Source organism: Carex rostrata, chromosome 9, assembly GCF_964058835.1.
Source record: "Carex rostrata chromosome 9, lpCarRost1.2, whole genome shotgun sequence".
Taxonomy (NCBI): Eukaryota; Viridiplantae; Streptophyta; class Magnoliopsida; order Poales; family Cyperaceae; genus Carex; species Carex rostrata.
This window is the reverse complement of record NC_135926.1, coordinates 10,294,486-10,318,777: the sequence shown is the minus strand read 5'-3', so window position 1 is coordinate 10,318,777 and position 24,292 is coordinate 10,294,486. Positions and strand designations below refer to the sequence as shown.

The 24,292-nt window shown below is 33.8% G+C and overlaps 3 protein-coding genes and 1 long non-coding RNA gene across 4 annotated transcripts; 1 reads left to right on the top strand and 3 right to left on the bottom strand.

Annotated features, from left to right (window-relative positions):
* Positions 1 to 4,213: 4,213 nt before the first annotated feature.
* On the bottom strand, positions 4,214 to 5,927 carry LOC144558970 (uncharacterized). The gene is made up of 2 exons (XM_078307859.1): positions 5,390 to 5,927; positions 4,214 to 5,005 (listed from the first exon to the last, which is right to left on the bottom strand). Exons 1-2 carry the CDS (start codon positions 5,597 to 5,599, stop codon positions 4,223 to 4,225), a joined length of 993 nt encoding a protein of 330 aa, XP_078163985.1. The 5' UTR covers positions 5,600 to 5,927; the 3' UTR covers positions 4,214 to 4,222.
* Positions 5,928 to 14,901: 8,974 nt separating this feature from the next.
* On the bottom strand, positions 14,902 to 16,358 carry LOC144559995 (uncharacterized). The gene is made up of 6 exons (XM_078309160.1): positions 16,320 to 16,358; positions 16,117 to 16,236; positions 15,953 to 16,012; positions 15,730 to 15,801; positions 15,432 to 15,504; positions 14,902 to 15,305 (listed from the first exon to the last, which is right to left on the bottom strand). The coding sequence occupies exons 1-6, from the start codon at positions 16,326 to 16,328 to the stop codon at positions 15,064 to 15,066; spliced, it is 576 nt and encodes a 191-aa protein (XP_078165286.1). The 5' UTR covers positions 16,329 to 16,358; the 3' UTR covers positions 14,902 to 15,063.
* A 7-nt stretch (positions 16,359 to 16,365) lies between these two features.
* LOC144559994 (uncharacterized) lies at positions 16,366 to 19,927 on the bottom strand. The gene is made up of 6 exons (XM_078309158.1): positions 19,612 to 19,927; positions 18,083 to 19,291; positions 17,850 to 17,974; positions 17,671 to 17,748; positions 16,630 to 17,367; positions 16,366 to 16,549 (listed from the first exon to the last, which is right to left on the bottom strand). The coding sequence occupies exons 1-5, from the start codon at positions 19,754 to 19,756 to the stop codon at positions 16,678 to 16,680; spliced, it is 2,247 nt and encodes a 748-aa protein (XP_078165284.1). The 5' UTR covers positions 19,757 to 19,927; the 3' UTR covers positions 16,366 to 16,549; positions 16,630 to 16,677.
* Positions 19,928 to 22,446: 2,519 nt separating this feature from the next.
* LOC144559046 (uncharacterized) lies at positions 22,447 to 23,675 on the top strand. The gene is made up of 3 exons (XR_013513080.1): positions 22,447 to 22,607; positions 23,280 to 23,333; positions 23,607 to 23,675. It is a non-coding gene; the product is annotated as an uncharacterized LOC144559046 (long non-coding RNA).
* The last annotated feature ends 617 nt before the right edge of the window (positions 23,676 to 24,292 follow it).

Sequence of the window (24,292 nt, the reverse complement as noted above, 5' to 3'; positions counted from 1 at the left end):
CGCACACTTGTATCTCCTTGCATAAACAATTTTATCGTTGATGTCAACGCGCGTTCTGTAAATCAATTTCATAAGCATATAGTTTATGAATTATTTTCCTTTAAGACTCGGTAAAAGTTTTTGATCCAGGATTCCTCTCTAGCAGTGATGACTGATGAGAAATTGCATGGATACTTCATAGACATTTTTAATCAACTAAATAAATTCAAGGGAAATTGCAAGTAGAATTTGTAATTAAGTAACCGAATCTCTTGCACTCCTGGGAGCAGAAAATTTATGTTCTTAGAGTCACTGTCAGGTGGATTTGAGATGAGCTCGGGATTAAATATTTAAATGTTAAAAGTTATCCCGGATCTACCCGACAGTGACTCTAGGGGCAGAAATTTTCTACCCCTGAAAGTAGGTGATCCGGTTCCATCAAGTCACACGGTTCATTGCCTCGATGATAAAGGTAGGTTAAAAACCAGTCTGTATCCTCCTCGGTACCGTATAAGTTACCAATAAACGTGGCACAATTTTAGACGAGCGATTGAATTTCGGTGTCTATGATGACTATAGGAGGTCCAATTTGAGATTTGTGTTTGGTTAAAGAACGGTCTGAATTTAAAAGTTTCACTGTCTGGTACCGAACTGGATCTGAATTCAAAAACCCAAGAGTAGAAAATAAAAATAAAAAACAATTAAATTAAGTTCAAAATCCAAAAATGATATAGTTTTAGGCTTTTAGCAGTGTCATGCTGAGTTTTGACTACAAATGGATGCTTCCATTCTACGTGAGAAATTGAGAAAATCTGAAACTGAAAAGGACAGTATAGTGTGGGGAAAATGGCACGGCAGAGCCGGCTCCGCCACGGAACGGCACGACACTTGTTACTGTTGTGTGCTGTGACTACCCCTTGACATTTTGGTCACGGCATGACATAGCACGTAATCACGCGAGTCACGTGTAATTAGAACAGTTAGGTCTTAATCAAATGATGAATCTTGAAGAAACTAACTTAAATTATAAAAAAATAGTTAAACGTGAGAAACGTGACTGGTTACGTTTGAACACGGTACGCGAGTAGTCGCGTGCCATAACCACTCCTTGATATTTTGATCACGACACAGATCACTATTTACTTAGTCACGGTACAATACGAAACCAAAATCACGACACAACATATTTTTTCCACTCTAAGTATCATTTTATACCCGAAAGATTATTGTGTTATATACATACGTGGCTGCAATCCAATGCCACGAAATTGCCAACTTACTAATGCAAAAAATACATAAAAGGTCACCTACTACTACCCCCCGCCAAAAAAAAAAAAAAGGCAATATAATTTAGTATTTACCCATTCAACGTGGGTAATGATGGTAAATTACTCCACCACTTGCCTCTGGTTACCTTTTAAACACGCTTGTGGCTTGTGGGAAATAAATCTGCTGCGATTCCAAAAAAATCGCAGGGTGCCTGATTTTTCAAATTCAACTTCATTTTGTTTGAGATTTGTACACAAAAATTAATTACCTTTTAAACAGTTGGATTTGAAAAAACAGATTCCCAGTTTTTTTTTCCTGGCTTGTGAGCAACTCCTGCGATTTTTTTTTTTTTTTGAGAAAAGTGCACGTGGATGCTTGTTTTGCAAAATTCCCAGTTTTTTATTTTTTCTGATAAGAGACCCAAGCTGATTTTATTTTCCCTATCCAGATTTTCTATTTGTAAAATTTGCATTTTTTAAATGGATGAGAAAATATATTTCCAATCCTTAAATATTGCTGTTACAATCCAGACAAATAAAAAATGCATTAATTAAGAACCAGCCAAAGGTATCTTAATATTTTTCCAACGAGACATGTCTTAAATGTTTGCATTTTTTAAGTAATGGTCGTGGGCCAGTGAAATGCCACATGTTCGTGCTTATCTTATATGAACAATATAAAAACATTTTAATCCCGTCAAGATTTAAGACATATAAAACTCAATATAAAAACGTCATTGGCGTTACATCATAATAAACTATATATATATATATCTTTCTCGTCGAATGAAATCAGGAACCATTATTTTTTTAATTGATTGGAAGAAAAAATGTTGATATTATCAGCGTTTTTGTTTCCAGTATGAAAATGAGCAGTATGCTGTTTCGTCATTTCCTCTCAATTGATAGAGTTCCCTGTGATTTTCCTTTCACGATGGACAAAAGGCGACAATGAAGTTTGGATGGTTCGAAATTTTTATTTGTAGCAAAAAAAAATGTAATATAATAATATTGAATATATTTAAGTTTTGAGAGATCTCTAAATCAATCTGCGGTTTCATATAAATGGGCCGCAGATTGATTGTGCAGCCCAGGTAAATGTGGAAATCCCTCAAATCTAGGGTGTTTTGGTTTAATTTTTTTTGGTTGTGCTATTAATAAAAATTTCGGTTGTATGGTTATTGGGTTTTGAGATAGTTTAGGAGATCTGTAACACCGCTAGAAGGAATCTTCTGCACCGTAAATTCGTAACAGATAGAAAATAATTTTGATATAATAAAAAATAATAATTGAAGATACCACATGGATACTCAAACTAAATACTAAGCGGAACCTACAGAAACAGGATTCTAACTGATTAAAATGTCCGTAACTGTCACGGAGTTACAGATTCATAATGAGAATAAAATAAATCTCACAAGTTTGACAAACGATCCGGAATTCATGATGTTATCTTGCTTTTTGTGTTTTGTAGCGTTAATTTTCATGTATCATAGTGACAGGTTTAATTAAAAAAGCAGATAGTGGTGGGGTAATGGGGACCTAAAGGCCAAGATAATATCTTATCAAAGGGACCACCACTGGGCCCCACTTTATTTACCTAATCCAATCCTGAATGTCTGGAGCGAAACTTTTTTTTTTGTGTCTGGAGCGAAACTTGAACGGTACAGAAGTCGAATTCGTATCCTCTGCATTAACTCAAAAGGGAATCTTTTGAGTCAATGAATCTTGACCATCCGATCTGTTTGAAGATTATTGCAGACTAAATCCGCACCAATATTGAAGGACCTATATCATAAGCCAAGATCGGATTGGCTCCGTTTAAAATCAGACGGTTGAAATTTATTAACTCAAAAGATTCCTTTTTGAGTTAATGCAGAGGATACGCATTTACAGAAGTGATCGAGTGACCCATACGGCCATACCGCATCAGAAAACGACCTATTTTTTTTTAAGTGACATCAGAAAACGACTTGCTACAATAGGCAATAGCCATGTCATTGCTAATACGTGGAATTTGGGTATGGTCTCTTTCAAGTTCAACATTTTTCTCGAAGAAATCGAAATAAACAGTTAGCTAATTAATTTAAATCATCCTATCATTTCATTTTTCTTGTAAAATTGTGCTTTGCTTTCTTTCCAAATTTCAATAATAATTTTTTGATGTTCACTGCCGAACCATATAAAAAAAGCGCTGCATCCGTCAACTCAAATTAATCAAAAAAAAAAAAAAAATTTCTTATCAGACGCAAGCACAAGATAATAAAGTCTTTGAATTAGTCGATAATTTCTGAGGGGAAAGGTACGTTATGTATTTTTACTACAAGTCATACATCTTACTAGTTATCACGATTGGTGCCACATTGCTTATTCTATTATATTCTGACTACTGAGCAGTGAGCACCGCCTCAGTGCTCACTTCACTTGTTACATCCCCCTTTGTGCATACTTCAGCCCAAACCAATAGGTTAGCCTTGATATTAGTTCCTCCTGTGCTAATTTACCAAACCAATACATGCTAGCCAGTTAAATGCATGGATTTCTTTTACAGCATTAAAATCAACCACTGGAAGAGATTCTTATATAGTAATTGATCAAACCATCAGTCCCACAACCTATACGTCAACCTACTAAGTAGTGACCAAGATAATGTCTTAAATATAATAAAATTCTCTTGGCAAACCACAACAACAAGCACCGAATTCTGGGTCCCTCTGAAATGCAACCATCTAATTTAATAAGTTAATCCTTTATTAATAGGACTGACTTGATTATTTTTGTGTGTTCAATTACTTTGGTAGGTTCTGGTACCATAACTATGTATGATTCATTATAACAGAAACCAAACTACACAAAATTCTAGGGATATTTCATTAGTTGCAAACCACCATTCCTCTACCAAACAAAGCTAGGGAATAACCAAAAACAAAGAAAATCCTAATTTATTAAATTTAGCAACTAATCTAAACAAGAAGTTACCCATTTTCATTCAAATCTTGTTTTGCTGACAACCTCTTAATAAACTCATAGGTTGTAATCATAGTCGCAGCCGACAGGGACATGGAGGCCCATCTCGGCCCCAGACCTCTAAAACAAGCACCCAAACCCCCCTCTTTAAGCAACCCTTTAACCGTCATCCCCACCGTACCATTACAATCCATCACCTGCATCCTCGTCTTGATTGTATCCAACGGCATTGTGACTACAGCAGCAGCACCGCCAGCCATTGCTGCACTCAATCCCTGCACCGCCATTACTGACCTGTAATTGCTGTTATCATACCCAACGAGTTGCCAGATGAGCCGTTGCGACACAGAATAACTGGCCCACCAGACAGCATTAGATGGTGCGTATGTCAGAATTGATACGCCAAAACCACGGTACAATCCATTTAAACCTTCATATTTGACGATCTTTTTTAATGCGTCAACACCGCCAAGGTACTTGTGTTTGTGTATCATGAGACGTTGAGAGATGACGTCAACTGGAGTCCACACGAGTTGGGCAGCAATGGCAGCAGAGACGCCACCCGCAGCAGAAGCCGTGGTGGATGCGGCCGGCTCAGGAAGCCCCATGCGGAGGGCAGCGGTCCCCACAGCCGACTTGGTTGATTCAAGAGCTGCCATGTATAGAGCACGGGCCGGGACTGTGCCAGCCAGGGAGGTTCCAAAGCCACGGTAAAAGCCACGTGGACCATCTGTACGAAGGATCTGGGCTGCTGTTAAAAGGGGCCGTGGCTGTTGGGAATGTTGTGGTACCTGTGGAATTGAGAAAGATAAATGCATATAATTAATACATTGTCTTTTAGACTAATCAATTAGAGAAAGAATCAGGTTTCATTTGATAATATGTGAAGGAAGCAAGCATAAAGGTCTAAATCATGTTCAGCTAGAATAAGAATTTATTCTGCCCCAACTCCCAAGTAAAGCATTCCATTAAGCTAGATAGCTAGACCACCCTTTCTCTAAGAATAATTCCAGATGACAGAATAATCAGGGTTAAGTTTCATATAAAGACCCTTGTGTTGGCTCGTTAAATATCAATTCCCAAACAAAGGTTAAACCCGAACTTCAAGCAAGCATATTGCCAAATTGATCATGTAGAAAAAACATATCCTTATAAAAATTGGAATATGTAATAACCTGAAGGTGTGTTTTTAAAACTACAGCTGGATATAAGGCGGCCGATACACCAGAAAATAGCGCAGCGCCAAGGACGAAGAACCTGGATTTATCTAGCATCTCCCAGCTTACTTCCGCCGGTAAGGATCCGGCAGTTTCACGGGAGGAGGCGACTCCTTCTCTGCCGCCCCGCATACACGCTATCTCTTGCTTCACCGCTGTCAAATTCATTCCACGATCTTCCTTTCTATCTCTCTATATGTACAAGAAACTTTAATACGCTACGTATATGTACAGATATCTTGGTTCTACCAGATCTGAGATCCTAATTGGTTCAGTATATATACAGTCGAAAGAGAAAGGATGTGACTTAGATCGGAGGAAACATCTCACGGGAAGAGTGCAGGAGAGTGATAGATTTCGACATGAGGTTTTCCAGCGGTAACATCGCCGGAGAAGATCGCCGGATTAAGGGTCCAAATTTGGTTTACAGCTAGGGTTTTACAGCCGAACTAAGGAGAGCAGGACAGACAGTGAACACTGAGCGAGAGCAAACTTTGGATATCGAAAGGGTTCATAAGAAATTATAGTGGGGCTGATTTGTCGTTTCTTACCTACACGTGTCCGTTGCCCGGTTGTGGGCGGGGACAGAGGAAGACAGATATCTGAAAGGATTTGGTGTATAGATAAATATGCATTAAGATATCTAGATACGTTTTCTTTTTTCTTGAATAGAACTAAGTAATACCGTGAACGTTTTAATATTTTAGATTTTTGCTCAAAACATTTATTAAGATAAGTTGCTAAAAATAAATTGTAATAATTTACTTTATATATTATCTGGTAGATACGATTTCAACCTCAAATATCAAAATATATAAGTTTTGAAAACTTCAAATAATGTATAAGTTATGACATAAATATATTAAATATATTTTCTACACTAATTTTCAAAAATTAATATTCCAATGGATTATCCAACTATCCAAGTCATATCCAATGCTCTTTTGGCAGTTGTTTTTGAACACCCATCTATTTTTGGCGACGTATACATATAATATGGTTAAAGTACATGATCACTGAAATTAGAAGGATAATCCAATGAGTCATTGTTAAGTCATTTCTTGCCTAATATAATGTTCTAAGGTACTTTTTTAATAAAATATTTAGATCATATTGAGTGATTGATTGCACATTGTAGTTCAATAAAAATATTAAAGTAGAAGTACATTGTAGCAATTTTTGTTTTTTAATATTTTTATGATAAACCTTATATATTATCGTAAAATAAATAATTTGTAAAAATATAAATATTCCTTAATAGTAATTATACTTATAGAGTTAATATGTATGATAATGTCATCTTAAATCTAAAAAATAACATATCATCTTTGAGAACATGTTAATAAAAATTAAATGTTTGTTTTTTAGGCTGTGCTCCACAAAATCCACACGGAGAGGAACGGAAAGGAAGAGGAAGGAAGGAGGCAGCTGTGGTTCTCCTTGCTACAGTATTTTCTACACCTTGATTTGGAAGATTCATATAGAGCGTTACCTTTGCTATAGTAGCGTCTCCCCTCCTTTCTCTCTCCGATTTTGTTCTTCTGGAGCGAGTAAACAGCGTGGGTAGCCCGCATTCCTCTCCTCTTCTCCTTCGCTCTCTTTCCTTCCCTTTAATAAAAGAGTTTCTACCCTTCTCTGGAGCATAGGGCTGAGAGACTCGTTTTTAATATTTTAATCGATAGACAATTTTATCCATAAATTAGTTTCTCTATCTAGATATTATTTATTTATTTTTAATTAACAAGCTTTAGAAGATCATTTTTTTAATTTGTTGTCCTCCCCGACAAAATAAATAACTTACCATAAGAATAAATGGAAATATTTTAAGTCTCATTATGTTTTTAAATTTATTGGGACTAATTTTTTTGTTAATAGTATATTATATAATTTAAATAAATACTTAAAAAAGTATATTTTAAGTCTACTTTAAGTCTCATTATTTTCAATCAAATAAATTTACCATCTAAAATATGTTAAAAAAAATTACATTAGTGATCTTATAGCAATAGAATAGACGGTTGATGTTGTTTGAAAAAAAAATACATAACTATTTAATTAATTAATTTCACTATTATCATACAATCAATATATATTTTTCTTCATTACTACCATTTTAACATACAAGTATACTGCTGTTTATTAAAATAGCATCAATCCAGAGCTTATTTTACGAAATTATATTATATAGTAATGTAAAGAGGATTTATTGCAGCATTGCTGTGAAAGTGTTATGTGCCTTGGTGCATTAATCTGTTCTCTTGTCATTTTTTCAAAGTAATTAGTACATTAATTTGAAGTGTGTAGGTTTTCAATTAATTTATAACGATATAACAAGTAGAGCTTTTGATTATTTTATTCGTAGATTGTTTACATATCAATTTCAAATAACGAAATATTATTTCTAGTTTTGACTTTTACGAGTACAGAAAATGATTTTAACAAATGTATATAATAATTATAAGTTTTTATTATATTGGAATCTAAGAAAGTTAATATTATATCTTAAATTCTTAATAGATAGGAAAGCAAATTCAACGCTTGGAGAAATAATTAGGGACAAAATTGTCTATCCGTTAAAAAAGAATTATGCAGTGTTCTGTTATAGGGTGGTGGTGTGGAATTGAAATCTGCTGCAATCTCTGATTCATGAACAGTATTTCTGAAATCCCTGAAATTCTAAATCCATCCGTTCAATTTTTTAATGCTCCAATCTCAAAATAACTGAATTTTCTGTGCACGCATCTCGAAACAGTTTAATGGCTGGATTTGAAAAGGCAGAAATTTCAGAAACACTGTTCACACTTGAGAATTTCAGCAGATTCGTTTCCGGTGGTGCGAATATCGGCACCTCTATTTCTGCGTGCTCACTGATTTTCTCCGAATCTCCGTGATCGTAGTTGATTTCTCGTTGACGGTTACAGTAGGTGCCGCGTCTCCACCGTTCCGCTTTGTCAGAACTCAGAACTCTATCGGTTCCAGTGCGCTCGCAACCGGTTTCTCCAGGTCACTCTGCTATTCTACATTCACGCAAATTTTCTACGCTATATTACACTGTCTGGATTGTTAGGTTCGTGATAGGGCAGAGGGCCTTGTAGTGTCTAATTGTAGAATTTATTGTTTGTGTATAGAAAATTTCATGAAAAAAATAAAAGAAATTAGTGGGAAGTAGTTGGTTAGTTCAGTGGGCTGTCGCCCATTGGGTGTGAGGGGCAACGGTGGGGTAAGGCCCACAATATTGGATCAGATCGAACAATTCCTCGCCGTTGGATTGGTTGATAGATACGCTGAAGACTATGGGCTGCACAGAAAGCTCGTACGAGGTTATTCGATTTGAAAAAAAGTTTGTTTTAAAACGAATCAAATGAGTTCGGTTCTGAAACGAGTCAAGTTCATTCGGTTCAAAATTAGTTCGAATCGAACTCGAAGTGAGTCTGACTCTGTTTGAAACTTTTCTTTTTAGTTCTAAAATATGCTTCAATTTCGAACTAGTTTGATTCAAAACTAATTCAAATTGCACCGAATTAAACTCGAAGTCTTCTTTTCAATTTGAAACCCTGCTTCAATTTCAAACTAGTTCAGACTCGAACTCTTCTTTTCAATTTGAAACCCTGCTTCGATTTCAAACTAGTTCAATTCGTAATTGATTCGAACTCAAACTAAATTAAGTTCGATTCAATTTAATTCATTTGCAGTCCTATATGAAGACGGTATTGTTTCAAGAGGATAGTTCAAAACTTCAAATACAGAGTTTTTTCTAGATACGTCTCTATTTTTAAAACTAAAGTAATTTACAATTTAAAAATATAAATGTTAAAATAAAATATCATTTATATATTTTTTTTCTATACAAAGGTAAAAGATCATGACATTTTTATTTTATTTTATTAGTATTTGATATTTATAAAAATACAGCAATGTAAATAAATTTCGAACGTAAATATTCAACTTATAAATTCATACAAAACAAAAATCTGTAAGTGATATTTTTCTTATATGAATATGATAAAAAATATAAACCACATCTAATGTTTATCTTTGACCTATAAATATCTAATGTTTATCTTGACCTATAAATAAAAAATAAAAAAATATTTGAACCTTTAATTGTGCCACAAAAGATTGATAACTGGGGGGGCAAGTTCTTCTGTAGTATTGGACGGTGGGTCTCACCAGTTGCAAATTTTGTCAAAAGCGGTGTGCAGGGCTGCAGAGGGCAGTATTATGTGATGCTTTGAGATTCGTGTAGAGTTAAATTAACGGTTCGAATCCGTTAACTGTAAAAGATTCCCTTTTCATATAATGCATTGGATATTTGGATTTGGATGTGAATCGACATGATAAAATTCAGTGCAGCAGAGCTTACAGAAACCGCTTCCGCTTGCATATTATTCAAAATTCTGTCTATCGTGCGACCACAGATACACATAACTTAATAATTTAATTAATTAGGATGTTGGCAGCATATATAGATTTTATGGCCTGTTGGGTTCTATAATTTTGAGTATGGGGACTTGGGACCGTGACAACTGACAAGATTGTGCGGACATCAGCTATGTCAACGGCCGGAAAGCTAACAATGACTCATTGGATTATCCTTCTAAAATGTTAAGCGTTATATTTGGTCGAAAGAAGTGTATGTACAATGTACTTTAACCATATATGTATATGTCGCCAAAAATAGATGGCTTTTCAAAAACAACTGCCAAAAGAGCATTGGATATGACTTGGATAGTTGGATAGTCCATTGGAATATTAATTTTTGAAAATTAGTGTAGAAATGTTATTTAATATATGAGTAAGGCTTAGGTGCTATGCATAGTATAAGGTCTTTCGTGCTACGGTCTCAAAAATCAATTGTATAAACTTCAAACTTTGATCTAAGTAGCTCAGTAAATTTGTTATATAATGAATTTGTAGAATACTAATTTTTACTATTTTTGTAATTTTTTAAAGATGGTAAAAAATGACCAAAAACATTGATATTTTTTTCTATTTAACCATTTTTTGCCATCTTTTCATAAATCATAAAAAATAGTAAAATTTGGTATTCTACAAGTTCATTATATAAAAAATTTATTGAGCTACTTAGACTGAAATTTGAAATTTATAAAATTAGTTTTTGAAGCTGTAGCATAGAAGATCTTATGCTATCCATAGCGGCTAAGCTTTACTCTTAATATATTTATGTCATAACTTATACATTATTTGAAGCTTTCAAAACTTATATTTTGATATCTGAGGTTGAAATCGTATATCTAAAGGCTCAGAAATTCCATTCGATATATACAATTTAATTTAATGTCAAAACCATCAAGTAATAGTTGTTTTATAAAAAATCATGCACAGCTATATGTATATTTTTTTTTTTTGAAGGTTAGTGGAAATCACAGCTATATTTAAACAATAATTTTAGTATCTAATAAAAATAGCATCTAAAGACCATTGTTCAAGATTATAATATGAAATGTTAAAGGAGAAGGGATTCACTTGCATTCTTTTTTGGTGACATCGAATTACATTTTTAAACCGTTTAACATGATAGATATATTAAAATTAAATATGCATCCAGATCAAATTATATTTTTTTTGAATTTTTTTACTATTTATTAAGTACTTTAAAAAATCATGACATTTTGAAAGCTAGGTTCGAATCCATTAATAAAATCATATGACATTTATTTCCCTGGATGTAAATTCTTCGGCTCCGACATAATAAAATTCGGTGCACCAGAGTAATGTAAGCTAGGTTCGCCAAAAACCGCTTGAATATTACCCAAAATTCTGTCAATCGTGCGACCACAGATGCACATAGCCTAATAATTAGGATGTTGGCAGCATATAAATTTATGGCCTGTTCGGTTCTATAATTTCGAGTATGGGGACTTGGGGACGAGTGCGTATCCTCTGAGATACCTCAATTTTTGCGTGACCGACGTGTCAGGCGCCTATTCGGGGTTAATGTAGGGGTCAGTATTATTTGTACTTTGAAATTCGTGCAGAACCCATTTAAACGGTTGAGATTTTCCATAAAGTCACGCAAAGTTTGAGATATCTCAGAGGATACGAATTCCTCGGGGACCATGACGAGGTTGTGTGAACATCAGCGATGTCAACTTTCTTTCCTCAAGTTGGTACGAATTAATAATAATTTAATATTATTTTTACATTTTGAAAAGGAAATTTTTGTACGGCATTTAAAAAAAAATATTCAATTTCAGTGAATTTTATTTTCAATAATTCAGAGTTAAAATACATTATTAGTTTTATACTTCAATCGCACTCTGCAATTTTATCTTTATTTTTAAAATTTGAATATTTGAAGATCAAATTTTATAATTATTTTTACTATTTCTTAGACAGATAAAAACAGTGATTTTATATCTATCTAAAACTAGTAAAAATTGTCCAAAAAATATAAAATTTGGTCTACAGGTATATTTTAATATAACAATTATGTTGAGCGGTTCGAATTAATTGTTTGGACTTTAAAAACGACAAAAAAAATGTAGAGCATGATTGGAGCACATAACTGATAATATATTTAGGATTATGTACCCTCCAAGACTTTCTTAATTAAGAAAGTCTTGGAGGGTACATAATCCTAAATATATTAAATTAAGAAAGTCTTGGAGGGTACATAATCCTAAATATATTATCAGTTATGTGCTCCAATCATGCTCTACATTTTTTTTTGTCGTTTTTAAAGTCCAAACAATTAATTCGAACCGCTCAACATAATTGTTATATTAAAATATACCTGAAGACCAAATTTTATATTTTTTTGACAATTTTTACTAGTTTTAGATAGGTATAAAATCACTGTTTCTATATGTCTAAGAAATAGTAAAAATAATTATAAAATTTGATCTTCAAATATTTAAATTTTAAAAATAAAGATAAAATTGTAGAGTGCGATTGAAGTATAAAACTAATAATGTATTTTAACTCTGAATTATTGAAAATAAAATTCACTGATTTTGAATTTTTTTTTAAATGCCGTACAAAAATTCCCTTTTCAAATTGTAAAAATAATATTAAATTATTATTCATTCGTACCAACTTGAGGAAAGAAAGTTGACATCGCTGATGTTCACACAACCTCGTCATGGTCCCCAAGGAATTCGTATCCTCCGAGATATCTCAAACTTTGCGTGACTTTATGGAAAATCTCAACCGTTTAAATGCGTTCTGCACGAATCTCAAAATAGAAATAATACTGAGTTTTTTTCTAGATATGTCTCTATTTTTAAAACTAAAGTAATTTAAAATTTAAAAATATAAATGTTAAAATAAAATATCATTTATATATTTTTTTTCTATACAAAGGTAAAAGATCATGACATTTTGATTTGATTTTATTAGTATTTGATATTTATACAGCAATGTAAATAAATTTTGAACGTAAATATTCAACTTATAAATTCATACAAAACTAAAATCTGTAAGTGATATTTTTCTTATATGAATATGATAAAGAATATAAACCACATCTAATGTTTATCTTGACCTATAAATAAAAAAAATAAAAAAATTTTGAACCTTTAATTGTGTGAGTAAGTGATATTTTTCTTAATTTTTTATTTACCCCTACACTATTTATTATATTTAATATATCTCTTAACTCTTTTTATATTTTCCTATTTACCATTAGAATTAGTTACTGACATTTAAATGTTAAATAACTCTAAAGGTAAATAGGAAAATATAAAACGAGTAAAGAGATGTATTAAATATAATAAAGAGTTTAAGAGTAAATTGAAAACTAAAAAAGTCTTCGAAAGTACATAGAAAATTAACCTTATATTTCAGCCCTACTCACAAATATAATGTAGTTATATAATTAAGCTACTCTACTTTGATATTTTTATTGAGTCACAATGTGCAATACAATCATTCATTATGATCTAAATATTTTATAAAAGAAAATACCTTAGAACATTATATTAGGGAAAAAATGACCTAACAATGACTCATTGGATTATCCTTCTAAAATGTTAAGCGTTATATTTGGTCGAAAGAAGTGTATATTCTAATCTCAGTGATTATGTACTTTAACCATATATGTATATGTCGCCAAAAATATATGGGTGTTCAAAAACAACTGACAAAAGAGCATTGTATATGACTTGGATAGTTGGATGGTCCATTGGAATATTAATTTTTAAAATTTAGTGTAGAAATGTTATTTAATATATGAGTAAGGCTTAGGTACTATGGATAGTATAAGGTCTTTTGTGTTACGGTCTCAAAAACTAACTGTATAAACTTCAAATTTCGATCTAAATAGCTCAGTAAATTTGTTATATAATGAATTTGTAGAATACCAATTTTTACTATTTTTTATTTTTTAAAGATGGCAAAAAATGGCCAAAAACATTGATATTCTTTTCTATTTAACCATTTTTTACTATTTTTTCATAAATTATAAAAAGTAGTAAAAATTAGTATTCTACAAGTTCATTATATAAAAATTTTATTGAGCTACTTAAAATCGAAATTTGAAATTTATAAAATTAGTTTTTAAAACCGTAGCACGGAAGATCTTATGCTATCCATAGCAACTAAGTCTTACTCTTAATATATTTATGTCATAACTTATACATTATTTGGAGCTTTCAAAACTTATATATTTTGATATTTGAGGTTGAAATAGTATATCTAAGGCCTCAGAAATTCCATTCGATATATACAATTTAATTTAATGTCAAAACCATCAAGTAATAGTTCTTTTATAAAACATCATGCACAGCTATATTTAAACAATAATTTTATCTAATAAAAATAATATCTAAAGACCATTGTTCAAGATTATAATTTGAATTGTTAAAGGAGGAGGGATCCACTTAGACTCTTTTTTCATGACACTAAATTGCACTCTATATTTTCAAAGTATTCAAAGTTGATCCAAACAATTTAACACGATAGATATATTAAAATATGCGTCCAGATCAAAATTTTTTTTTTTTTGAATTTTTTACAATTTATCAAGTATTTTACAAAATCGTTATTTTCAGACCATTGAATTTTTATACCCATCTTAATAAATAGTAAAAAAAATTAAAAAATATATAAAATTTGATCTTCAAACACATTTTAATATATCCATCATGTTTAATGATTTGGATCAACTGTTTGGACTTTGAAAATGTAGATTGTAAGTCGGTGTAGATCCCTCCTCTTGTTAAAATACCTAATATATAAAAGTAAATTATTACAGCCTATATTTAGAAACTTACCTTAGTAAAAGCTTTAAGATTGTAGTGTTTCTCTGTTTGACTATAGTTTTATTTTCTATTTCTCTGTTTGGTACCTTGACAGAAAATAATACCTTAAAAAAACCAACCAAAAATATTTTCTGTTTTATTATAAATTAGGGGATCAAAATCGCTGGATTACAAAAACAGTTCATATTTCTACTAATTGTACGGATCCGCGGACATCCTATTCGGCAGATTTTGACGGATTAACAATTTTTCAGTAAACCAAAACTGTCCAAGACGAAAATATAATTGATGAAAAAGGAACCAGTTAGCACAATCTCACAGTTATACTAGTGCATTTGATTAAACAGGCAAAAAGACAGACAAGGAACAGATCAACCCACAAATAGCTAAACAAAATTAACATGGCCTCTATATTCCTTCTAGGACCACCTTGGCAAACTCGGCTTCAAACTCACATAACTTGTCAATCACTTCTTCTCTAAGAGTGCTCTGTACTATCCATTTACAATACTCATCATTATCATTAACCCCATCAACATTCAAAGTCATATTTTCATCGGTTAGAAAATAATCTGACTCCCAATTTCTTGATGCAACCATTTGGAAAGAGCCATTAACTGCCCTCTTTATCCCATTGATAGAAATCTCCCCTGAGATTTACATAATTAAGCAACAAAAATTAACATACAAACAAGTAATTAAGTTATAACAAAAATTATATATTTCCTATGACAGAACATCTTTAACAAGTGTAAGAAAAATGAAAAGTTACGCACCATTAAATTTCCAAGACATTCCAACATAAGCGAATCCAAACTGTCCACCGTGCTCCTTAATTTTGATAAGCACCTGCTAATAATATTTATCAGCATACAAAACTTAACTAGGACGAGCATTGTTAAGACAAATGCATGCATTAGCTCAGCAGACTAGCAGAGCACTGCTGACTAATTAATCCCTTTATTTCTTTGGCTCTATATGGAAGAAGGAATAGCATGCAAACTAAAGGATTACTAATGTGCGTGCGTGCGTGTGTTTTTCTTGGGTGGATCATTTGCTGAAAAGTTTACTGACCTTGCCAGGCGATTCTAGCTCCAAGTTAATTGAGGGAAAGTCATCTGAGCATGTAACAGCATGGAGCAAAGCCTAAAAATCAATTAATCAATTAACGCTACATTAATTTAGCAAAAATAAAACACCACCAGATGGGGGATAAAATGTGCTGAGAATGAGATATGTGTCAAGACTCAAGAGAAACCATGCAGCATGACAAATAGAGAAGCAGCAGTCTGCATACCTCAAACCTCTCACGCACTGGTAATCCAAGCTCATTAACAGACTTGATGCCAAATCTAGCCTGCACACACACACACACACACAAATAATAATAATAATAATTGTGTATCCAATAAAATATTGCTAATGACAAGGCAAGACTGGTTTACAAATTGTAATATAGACCTGTATGAAGGATCCAATGGGAGACAAGATGTTGTACTCAGAAAGGCAGCAATCAGAGAGTTCCTGCTTTAGGTTGTCAATTCGAGCACAATATTGTAAGATTTCAGTGTCCATCTTGAGCTGCAAATAGACCATGGGTCCATGAGATATGTGTCAAAAGAAACCATGCAGCATGACAACTAGAGAAGCGGCAGTCTGCATACCTCACACATCTCACATGCTGGAAGTCCTAGCTGATTAACAGAATTGTGTATCCAAGAAAATATTGCTATTGACAAGGCAAGACTGGCTTATAAATTTTAATACATACCTCAGGTGTGATAGATCCAATGGGAGAAAAGATGTTGTACTCAGAAAGGCCGCATTCAGAGAGTTCCAGTTTTAGGTTGTCAATTCGAGCACAAGATTGTACAATTTCAGTGTCCATTTCAAGCTGCAAAGAGACCATGAGTCTATGAGAGAGAGAGAGAGAGAGAGAGAGAGAGTGGGGGAAATTTAACAGCAATAGCAAACCTTCTGCATGGAGAAAACATAATTGTGCATCCTCAAAAATTTGTGTTTCTAATCAAAAAGGTTTTTCAAGATAGAGAGTTGATCCTGTATATGCCGAAATTTATCACTCAGTAATGCATCATCACAAAATTCACCGTTATTGGAGGGTATTTGACTTAGCTTGGCAGCATCTACAATAAAGCAATTGTAATTGTGGTCAAAAGTGACGGAGCCATCCCAATTAACAGTACTTCCCGAGGGAGCCTTCTCCAGCTCCAAGCCTAGCTCACCCTTGACCTCATATTGTTTTTGTGGCATGGGCATCAACCAGTACGCATTAAGAGGAAAGCCAAGCTTGTGCACCCTCTCCATATGCTCCATATGACGCTCCCGATATGGAAATTCCAACTCCCTACAGCAGCAGCACCAGTACTTTAGGGACCTGTAGGTTTTCCGTTCCCAAATTTGGAGTGCAATGGAAAGGCAGCCAGTTTGGACACAATGCTTAATGACATCAGTGATTGAACCCCAGACAAGAAGACCAGTGACTTCAGTCTCCAAAAGCCCGCTCTCACTCAGGAAGAGATACAAGCTACGATTTGTAGTATGTTTCACCCAGATGGGAACTGATGCTGATTCATCCTCATATCCGGTATCAGAAACTGAGATGTCTCTATAATCCTCGTCTGTCTCATCAGAGAGCTCATCACTGATCTCTGTAAGTCCCTCTCCCACTTCTTCTGTCCATTTAACATATCTCTGCAATAACAAACTAGCTGACATGAGGCCCTTTAGCCGATCATTGGAGCATCAACTTAGGTTTCCTTGAAAACACCAGACAGATTTTTATGTTGAGTTTCAATTTGTGCCAGTCATATCTGGTAGTCGAACATACTGACCACTAGACTGGTATCTGTTATGAGTTATACAATACACCATGTTTATATTTTTTGAGTCTGGAATCTGGACCCTCTTGATGGACTAGCAGCATATAAGACCTGTTATCTGCTACAGGATTTAGCAAAATTTATCATGTTTAGGATTGAGGCATGACCCTCTTACATTTTCTATGCTGATTTGAACACCTGTATCCTCTACAGGCTGGTAGTTGTACATATTCACATACGCATACAGCTTCATCTGCAAATGAATAAAAAAAAAGCAAGTCATATTTGATATTTTCCTGCTAGAAAGAATATGCATACCGTCCTGCAAGTGAGGCTACCAAACAAATTGCATACCCGCAAATATGATCTTAAGAGAGGCAAAATACACTTGCGGAGGTCAATCTTACAGAGCTCCTCAATTTGAGGCTTCAAGCATTGCAGCTCAAAAGATAATTTGATGAGTTCAAGATAGCCTGGCTCTATGATCTGCAATCCAAAAATTACATTACTGGATCAACACAAATAATAAGAAACATAAATAGAAGGGTGGGAGGAAGAATAGCTGAGTGGAGATATCATTAAATCACCGACCTTAAAACGAAATGCAGTTCTCTGGAATTCAACAAGTTCTTCAGGAGGAGAGCAAGAAAAAAACCTGTGGTTGAAGGGACCACGGGCTGATTCACTGTTCCATAAGTTCAATTCCTCAGTTGACAATAAAGAAGGTGGGGAGTCAACAAGTGACTCATAGGTTCCGCACATCACACTCCACAATTTAAAGTAGACAACTTCAGTAGGTGCAGACTGCATGTTAGAGATGGTGAGGCGGTTCACAAAGGACTTTACCTTGCTCTCCACCAGATGAAACATTTCGGAGGCTTTGGCAGGGACTAGTTCAATTGACGGGATACACGGTGCTTCAAAAACCCAACGTGGTAGCCCGCCCGAGTCACTAAGCTGCCATTCTATCTCGTCTTCATCCAAATCAAAATAATACTGGCTGCCATTTCTAAAGGGACCGGTAAGTGCATCTAGGCAATTGCCATTCTTGCTCCAGAATACATTAGACGTGCTAAGATCCATTATCCCATTTGGAGGTGCGGCTTTAACTTGGTTGACAAAATGAACCATGTCATCTACAAGTTGAACAAAACAGGAGAGGGGCTCCTCCTCCAGAAAACAGAAGCAGATAGGCAAATGCTCCAAAAGGTTTCTAAATGGGTAAGTGAGGCTTATACTGCTTGTCGGGTAAACAATGTGCTTGGCCGCCAGGTGAATAAGTGCCCTCAAGCGTCCATTAGAGAGCATTGAAAAGAAAGACTTCTCTTGGTGTTCTATCAACTTTTCGAATCCCTTGCGCAATTTTTCCAAGAGTTCTGACCTCCTGGAATCCTCTGACAACGGCAAATTGTTAAACAAGCTGCCACCATCGTGACTACACCCACGTGCATCATACAGGAAGCCAAATGCACGCTCAACATCAATGGGTTTCCAGACAGTTTTGGGAAGGGTCTGGACACACCAATTCTGGTGGGCCAAATCACATTCTAATGACCATGCATTAGTTTGATCAATCCCTGGTAAGTGCTCACATGCCAGGTGAATAAGGAGAAAATCACTAATTACAAACCAACGGAGGCACCCAGGGCTTGGGCAGATGTAGACATCCCATCGATTGTAAAGTTGGCGAAATGCGACCACATCCGCAAGCAAATATCTCAGCGATGGAATATTGAGATATTCACAAGAGAAATAGTCCAGATCAGAGGTATTCACAAGCAAGAAGCTCTTCTTTACTGCGGTGAGAAGCATATTGAGAAACTTGTGTTAGGGAACAACAGTCAGGCTTAAAGACAATAACAGTTGCAATGATTTTCATCTTGTTGAGGCAAAAAATTAGGTATCTGACCAAGATTATTGTCTTGAATGGTTTGAATAGATATACTTACTACATATGCGCTTCAATTGGTTCAGTGAAGATTATGATATAAAAAAGTAATAATTCAATTGTCTCTTCTGTATCAAATAGAGAATTCATAGATTTCATGCCAATTACTGACAAATATGCATCGCGTGGAAAGATAGAAAGAAAGAAAGAAAGAAAGAAAAAAAAAACCTCTATCGTCAAGGGATTTCCAATAGCCAATGGCTTCATCAATCCAGCCTTGCGGTTTTTCTTTTTCTTGTGATTCGATTGATCGGATGTATGTCCTCTCCCAGAGGCGCAATGCCTCTTGACGCAATGCCTCTTGGACCTCCATAGCATACTAGGGGTTTTTTCGCTCTCGTTAGTTCATAGAATTAGGGTTAAGGTTTAGATTTAGGCAGAAGTTTCATTTGAGTTTTTCCTATGTATGATTGACGGCCGCCTATTACTTAAATTTCATAACCGAGAACAACAAAGTTGGACACTTTGATGGGAATTCACATCCGCCTTATATAGACGATTCAAACAAAACTATATTTGCTAAAAACGATAAATAAATGACTCCTATTGAATCTGCATCTGCCACGTCTGCTGCCACGTTAGCTGAAGATGAGATGGCTCAGTTAGGCGAAACGATCAATTCAGTCTGATCTCAAAGGGCCCCCTTGTCAGCGATAATTTCCTTTAACGGATCCTGACTGCTATTCAAACATTGGGACCCAGTTGCAGTCGCTTCTTCTTTCAATTGAGCCTGACCGAGCGCTCTGACCCTCTTGCCCGCGACCCTTTCTTGCTTCTTCTCCCTTATCCAACTAGCGACTATCCCCAAATCAGTTGATTTAGCTTCAATTCGTTGCAAAAGCTCAAAAATTGAGTTACTTCCTGGATCCGAATTCCTCAGGTTATCGGACCGAGTACAATGGAATCGGACAGCCCCTCAGTTAAAAAAATGTTTTTTTTTTAACTAGGCACGAATCTCAAAGCACAAATAATACTGTTCCTGCACCATTTCGAACCAGCACCGACTGAATAAATCTGGAACGTCCGTTTCAATTGCGTTGAGTCAGGTACCTGAGAGGCTGAGACAACGCTCAGAAAAATTATTCGTGTCAATCAAGCTATTAATATTTTGATGATTGAAATTTGAAAGCTGTTCATAATATTGCTGCTAAAATTATTAATAAAAAAAACTATTAATATCTTAGTTGAACCGACCACAAGCAATGACACTTTCAACAATTTTTATTTTCCATCCTTGCATTATAGAAGGATAATCCAATGAGTAATCGTTAAGTCATTTCTTTCCCTAATATAATGTTCTAAGGAGATTCTTTTATAAAATATTTAGATCATATTGAATAATCGTGTTGCACGTTGTGGCTCAATAAAAATATTAAAGTAGAAGTACTAATTATCACTGTGGCATGTATTTTTTTATATTTTTTTATGATAAAACCTTATATATTATCGTAAAATAATCAATTTGTAAAAAAAAATTATATTTTTACAAATTAATTTATTGCAGCATTGCTGTGAAAGTGTCATATGCCTTGGTGCATTAATTTGTTCTCTTGTGATTTTTTTAAGTAATTAGTACATTAATTTGAAGTATGTAGGTTTCCAATTAATTTATAACGATATAACAAGTAGAGCTTTTGATTATTATATATATTTTTTGGCTATATTGATTATTTTATTTGTAGATTGTTGACATATCAATTTCCAATCACACGAAAAAAATTCTTTGAGCACAATGAAATATTATTTCTAATTTGACTTATTGCTTACGAGTACAGAAAATAATTTACTACACAAGTAACAAATGTATAAGAATTATTTGTTTTTATGGATCGACTGCTTGAATTTTGAAAATTTTAAAAATAGAGTGTAATTCGGTGTCACCAAAAAAGGGTATAATCGGATCCCTCCTCATAATTAAATTGAAGGAAAGAAAAATTGAACTGGTCATTTTTATTATAAATGAATTCTAGAACGTTTGAAGAAAAATACAGCAATTAAGTTGAGAAAATCTCACCAGCGGAGGAGCAATTAAATTTCACTCTCACCAGCGGTTAAGGTTCCTATTTTTTCAAATCTAATTGTCCATTTGTTTTGAGATTCGTGCATAAAAACAATTTTTTTTTAGATTTGTGCATTTCAAAAAGTTAATGGTTAGATTTGAAAAAGTAGGAATGGCAGGTAATCTTTGGAATCGCAGCAGATTTATTTCCGACGGAGAAAGTGAGAGTGAAATTTTAAAGAGTAAAAATAATTTGTACAAATCAGAACTTATCTTATACAAGAAAATTGATAGATTTAAATATGAATAAAATCTTGCACAAATTATTAAAGGGAGGTCATTACTTTGTGGTCTTACATGTGACGAGTGTCCTATGAACTATTTCAGCGCTTCAGTATATTTGCTGTACGGATGAGGACAGAGAAAATATTTAAAGACAACCTTTACTCCCACTATCAAATGATCTAAGTTCTGAACAATCTCAACTTTAATGATTCTTGATTTCTATTCATTAATGCTTGTATTATATCAAATTTAATAGCCAACAATCTGTACATACAACGTAAAATTTTTTTGGTTTTATGTTTTCGCATTGATTTGAAAATGTTGTCAGGATCATTCAATAATTCCACCACATGTCACGATCTGTAACAGCCGTAACATTTTTTATTTTTTTCGAAAATAGAAAATCTATACAATATGAAATGCGTATATTAATACAAGAATTATGAAAATAAATTTTCACCATACGAAAGAAACCTTGAAACCCTATGCTCATATAGTTAATTAGAAAGTTTAGATCAATCTATTTTTTTTTCTATTTTTGGATTTTTTTATATCGACTAAGAAAAATATACTTTTGAACATTTTTAACTTGGAAATTAGATAAAATTCATTTAAACGAGGTAGGACCCACCTGTCAATGGCAGACCCCTTCATTCCCTCTCTCTTGGCAGTTGGCATGCCCAAATGCCTGAACTGGCCTTTTACTTCCCTTTCTTAATGGCCAACCATTAATGGCATGTGTTGAAAGCCAAGCGCCATTGTGCTATATATATCCCTCCGTTTCCTCTTTCTCAAAGGAGGTGTGAATATCAAGCAGATGGAGCAAGAGAATAATGGCGAGGGGCTGTCAGTAGCTCGGTTTAAGAAATTATCGACAGAGGTAATAAATCGAGTTCCTTTATTATATTGATTTAGCCTATATTGTTCAGAATGCTGTAATTAGGGTAATTGATACTGTTACCGGGTTGGTACCAGCTCTGTTAGCTACTGGTACCGTAAGACCTCTGTTCAGGCCTTCATGGGTCCAAATTTTAGTAGTCGATCCGAACCATTCAACATGAATTCCATATAAATATGTACTTGCATACCAAATTTTATATTTTTTAGAATTTTTTTGCTATTTTTGAAGATTGACAAAAAATCACTCGATCTGAAAATTCTAGACCTTCCAAAAACATTGATTCTCTACCTATCTTTAAAAATAATAAAAAATTTCTAAAAAATATAGAATTTGGTCTGAAAGTACATATTTATATGGGAATTTTGTTGAACGGTTCGGATCAGTCGTTAGAATCTTGAAAAAGAAAATATTTATCCGTATTACGAACCAATCCGTGATATGGATAGTACCCATAGACTCAATTTTTTTAATTCCGAATATGCCTTGGATTCAAACAAGTTTTAAGTTTAAGCTTGTAATTTAATTAGAGAATTAGGTTTCTGTGACCAAGCAAATTCTAGGTTAGGCTAGCTTCTAGTTTCAAATAATTTTGAAAAATTAACAATTAAACTAGTTATAACTTATAAATAAACGGTTTATATGAAATATTAGGAAATGATGCTCGGAATCATATGGATCAAGCGAACTTTTTTGCAACGAATTCAGGTATGGTGTCTTACAACTTTATGACTTTCTAAACTTTAACAAGTACATCTATTAAGTTCAATTTCATAAAATATATTTAATTTAACATGATCATGATAAAGCGTAGTTGATACATTTTTTAAAGGTTTGTATTGCATATACTATAATTACTACAAGGAATTATGATTTCTTAGAAGTTTATTTTATAAAACACATGCTTTTGAACAAGAAAGTATTCAAGAAAAACTCATTTTAAAAATGAAACTTAATTATGGTAATTAGTGATTTGTGCAGGTATTAGCTAAGGTACCGCGTGATATTCATGCATGCGGGAATCAAATCAGTCCATGCCAGTTTACTGGATATTGCGAATTGTCGTGTTCCTGTTCGGTGATATTTTGGTGGAAGACCTATATCAAGTTTCGCGTGAAGTTGATACTGGCCATGTCAACTCGTCATGATCGTAATAATTGATATATTCTAATGAAAATTAAAAGAATATTTTGATGTATTTCTACTTGCATTATTTATATTATCCAAGTAAAGCTACAGTTCAGACTTCAGACTTACAGTACTGCATAGAACATTTGTGATTTTCGGCCTTACTTTTTTTTTTTTTTTTTAGTTTATTAGTTCAGCAAATAAACAGGGAGGTGACATGTTATGAACATGTTACTCATTATATAAACTATAATTATATGATAAATATGGCAGTTGTTTTGTGATTATTGTGGCGTTGTATTATCTTATTATTGCCTTAAGTGTAAATGAGAAACTATTTTGTTTTTAATGATGGGCTTCAAGTTACTTTGGTTGGTACCGCAGTGTGTGCCAGCTCATGTCCTCTTCTTGGGCCTTAAATAGAAGAGGGTTACCCTGATGTAGCCCAATGGGCCTTTAGCATGTCTTTTGCTTTTCTTTTTGTTCTTTGAGAAACTTTCTCAGAACTCGGACCGATTTTTTTTTTTTTTAAATACTCC

Coding starts and splice junctions, on each gene's coding strand:
- LOC144558970 (XM_078307859.1), bottom strand. CDS start 5,599: ATGAATTTGACAGCGGTGAAGCAAGAGATAGCGTGTATGCGGGGCGGC. Junction 5,006..5,389: donor TTTTAAAAACACACCTTCAG/GTTATTACATAT, acceptor TCAATTCCACAG/GTACCACAACATTCCCAACA.
- LOC144559995 (XM_078309160.1), bottom strand. Junction 15,802..15,952: donor CAGTGCGTGAGAGGTTTGAG/GTATGCAGACTG, acceptor ATTGATTTTTAG/GCTTTGCTCCATGCTGTTAC. Junction 15,505..15,729: donor AGCTAGAATCGCCTGGCAAG/GTCAGTAAACTT, acceptor TATTATTAGCAG/GTGCTTATCAAAATTAAGGA.
- LOC144559994 (XM_078309158.1), bottom strand. CDS start 19,756: ATGGAGGTCCAAGAGGCATTGCGTCAAGAGGCATTGCGCCTCTGGGAG. Junction 17,975..18,082: donor TGCATTTCGTTTTAAGGTCG/GTGATTTAATGA, acceptor TGCAGATCATAG/AGCCAGGCTATCTTGAACTC. Junction 17,368..17,670: donor TTCAAATCAGCATAGAAAAT/GTAAGAGGGTCA, acceptor TTGTTATTGCAG/AGATATGTTAAATGGACAGA.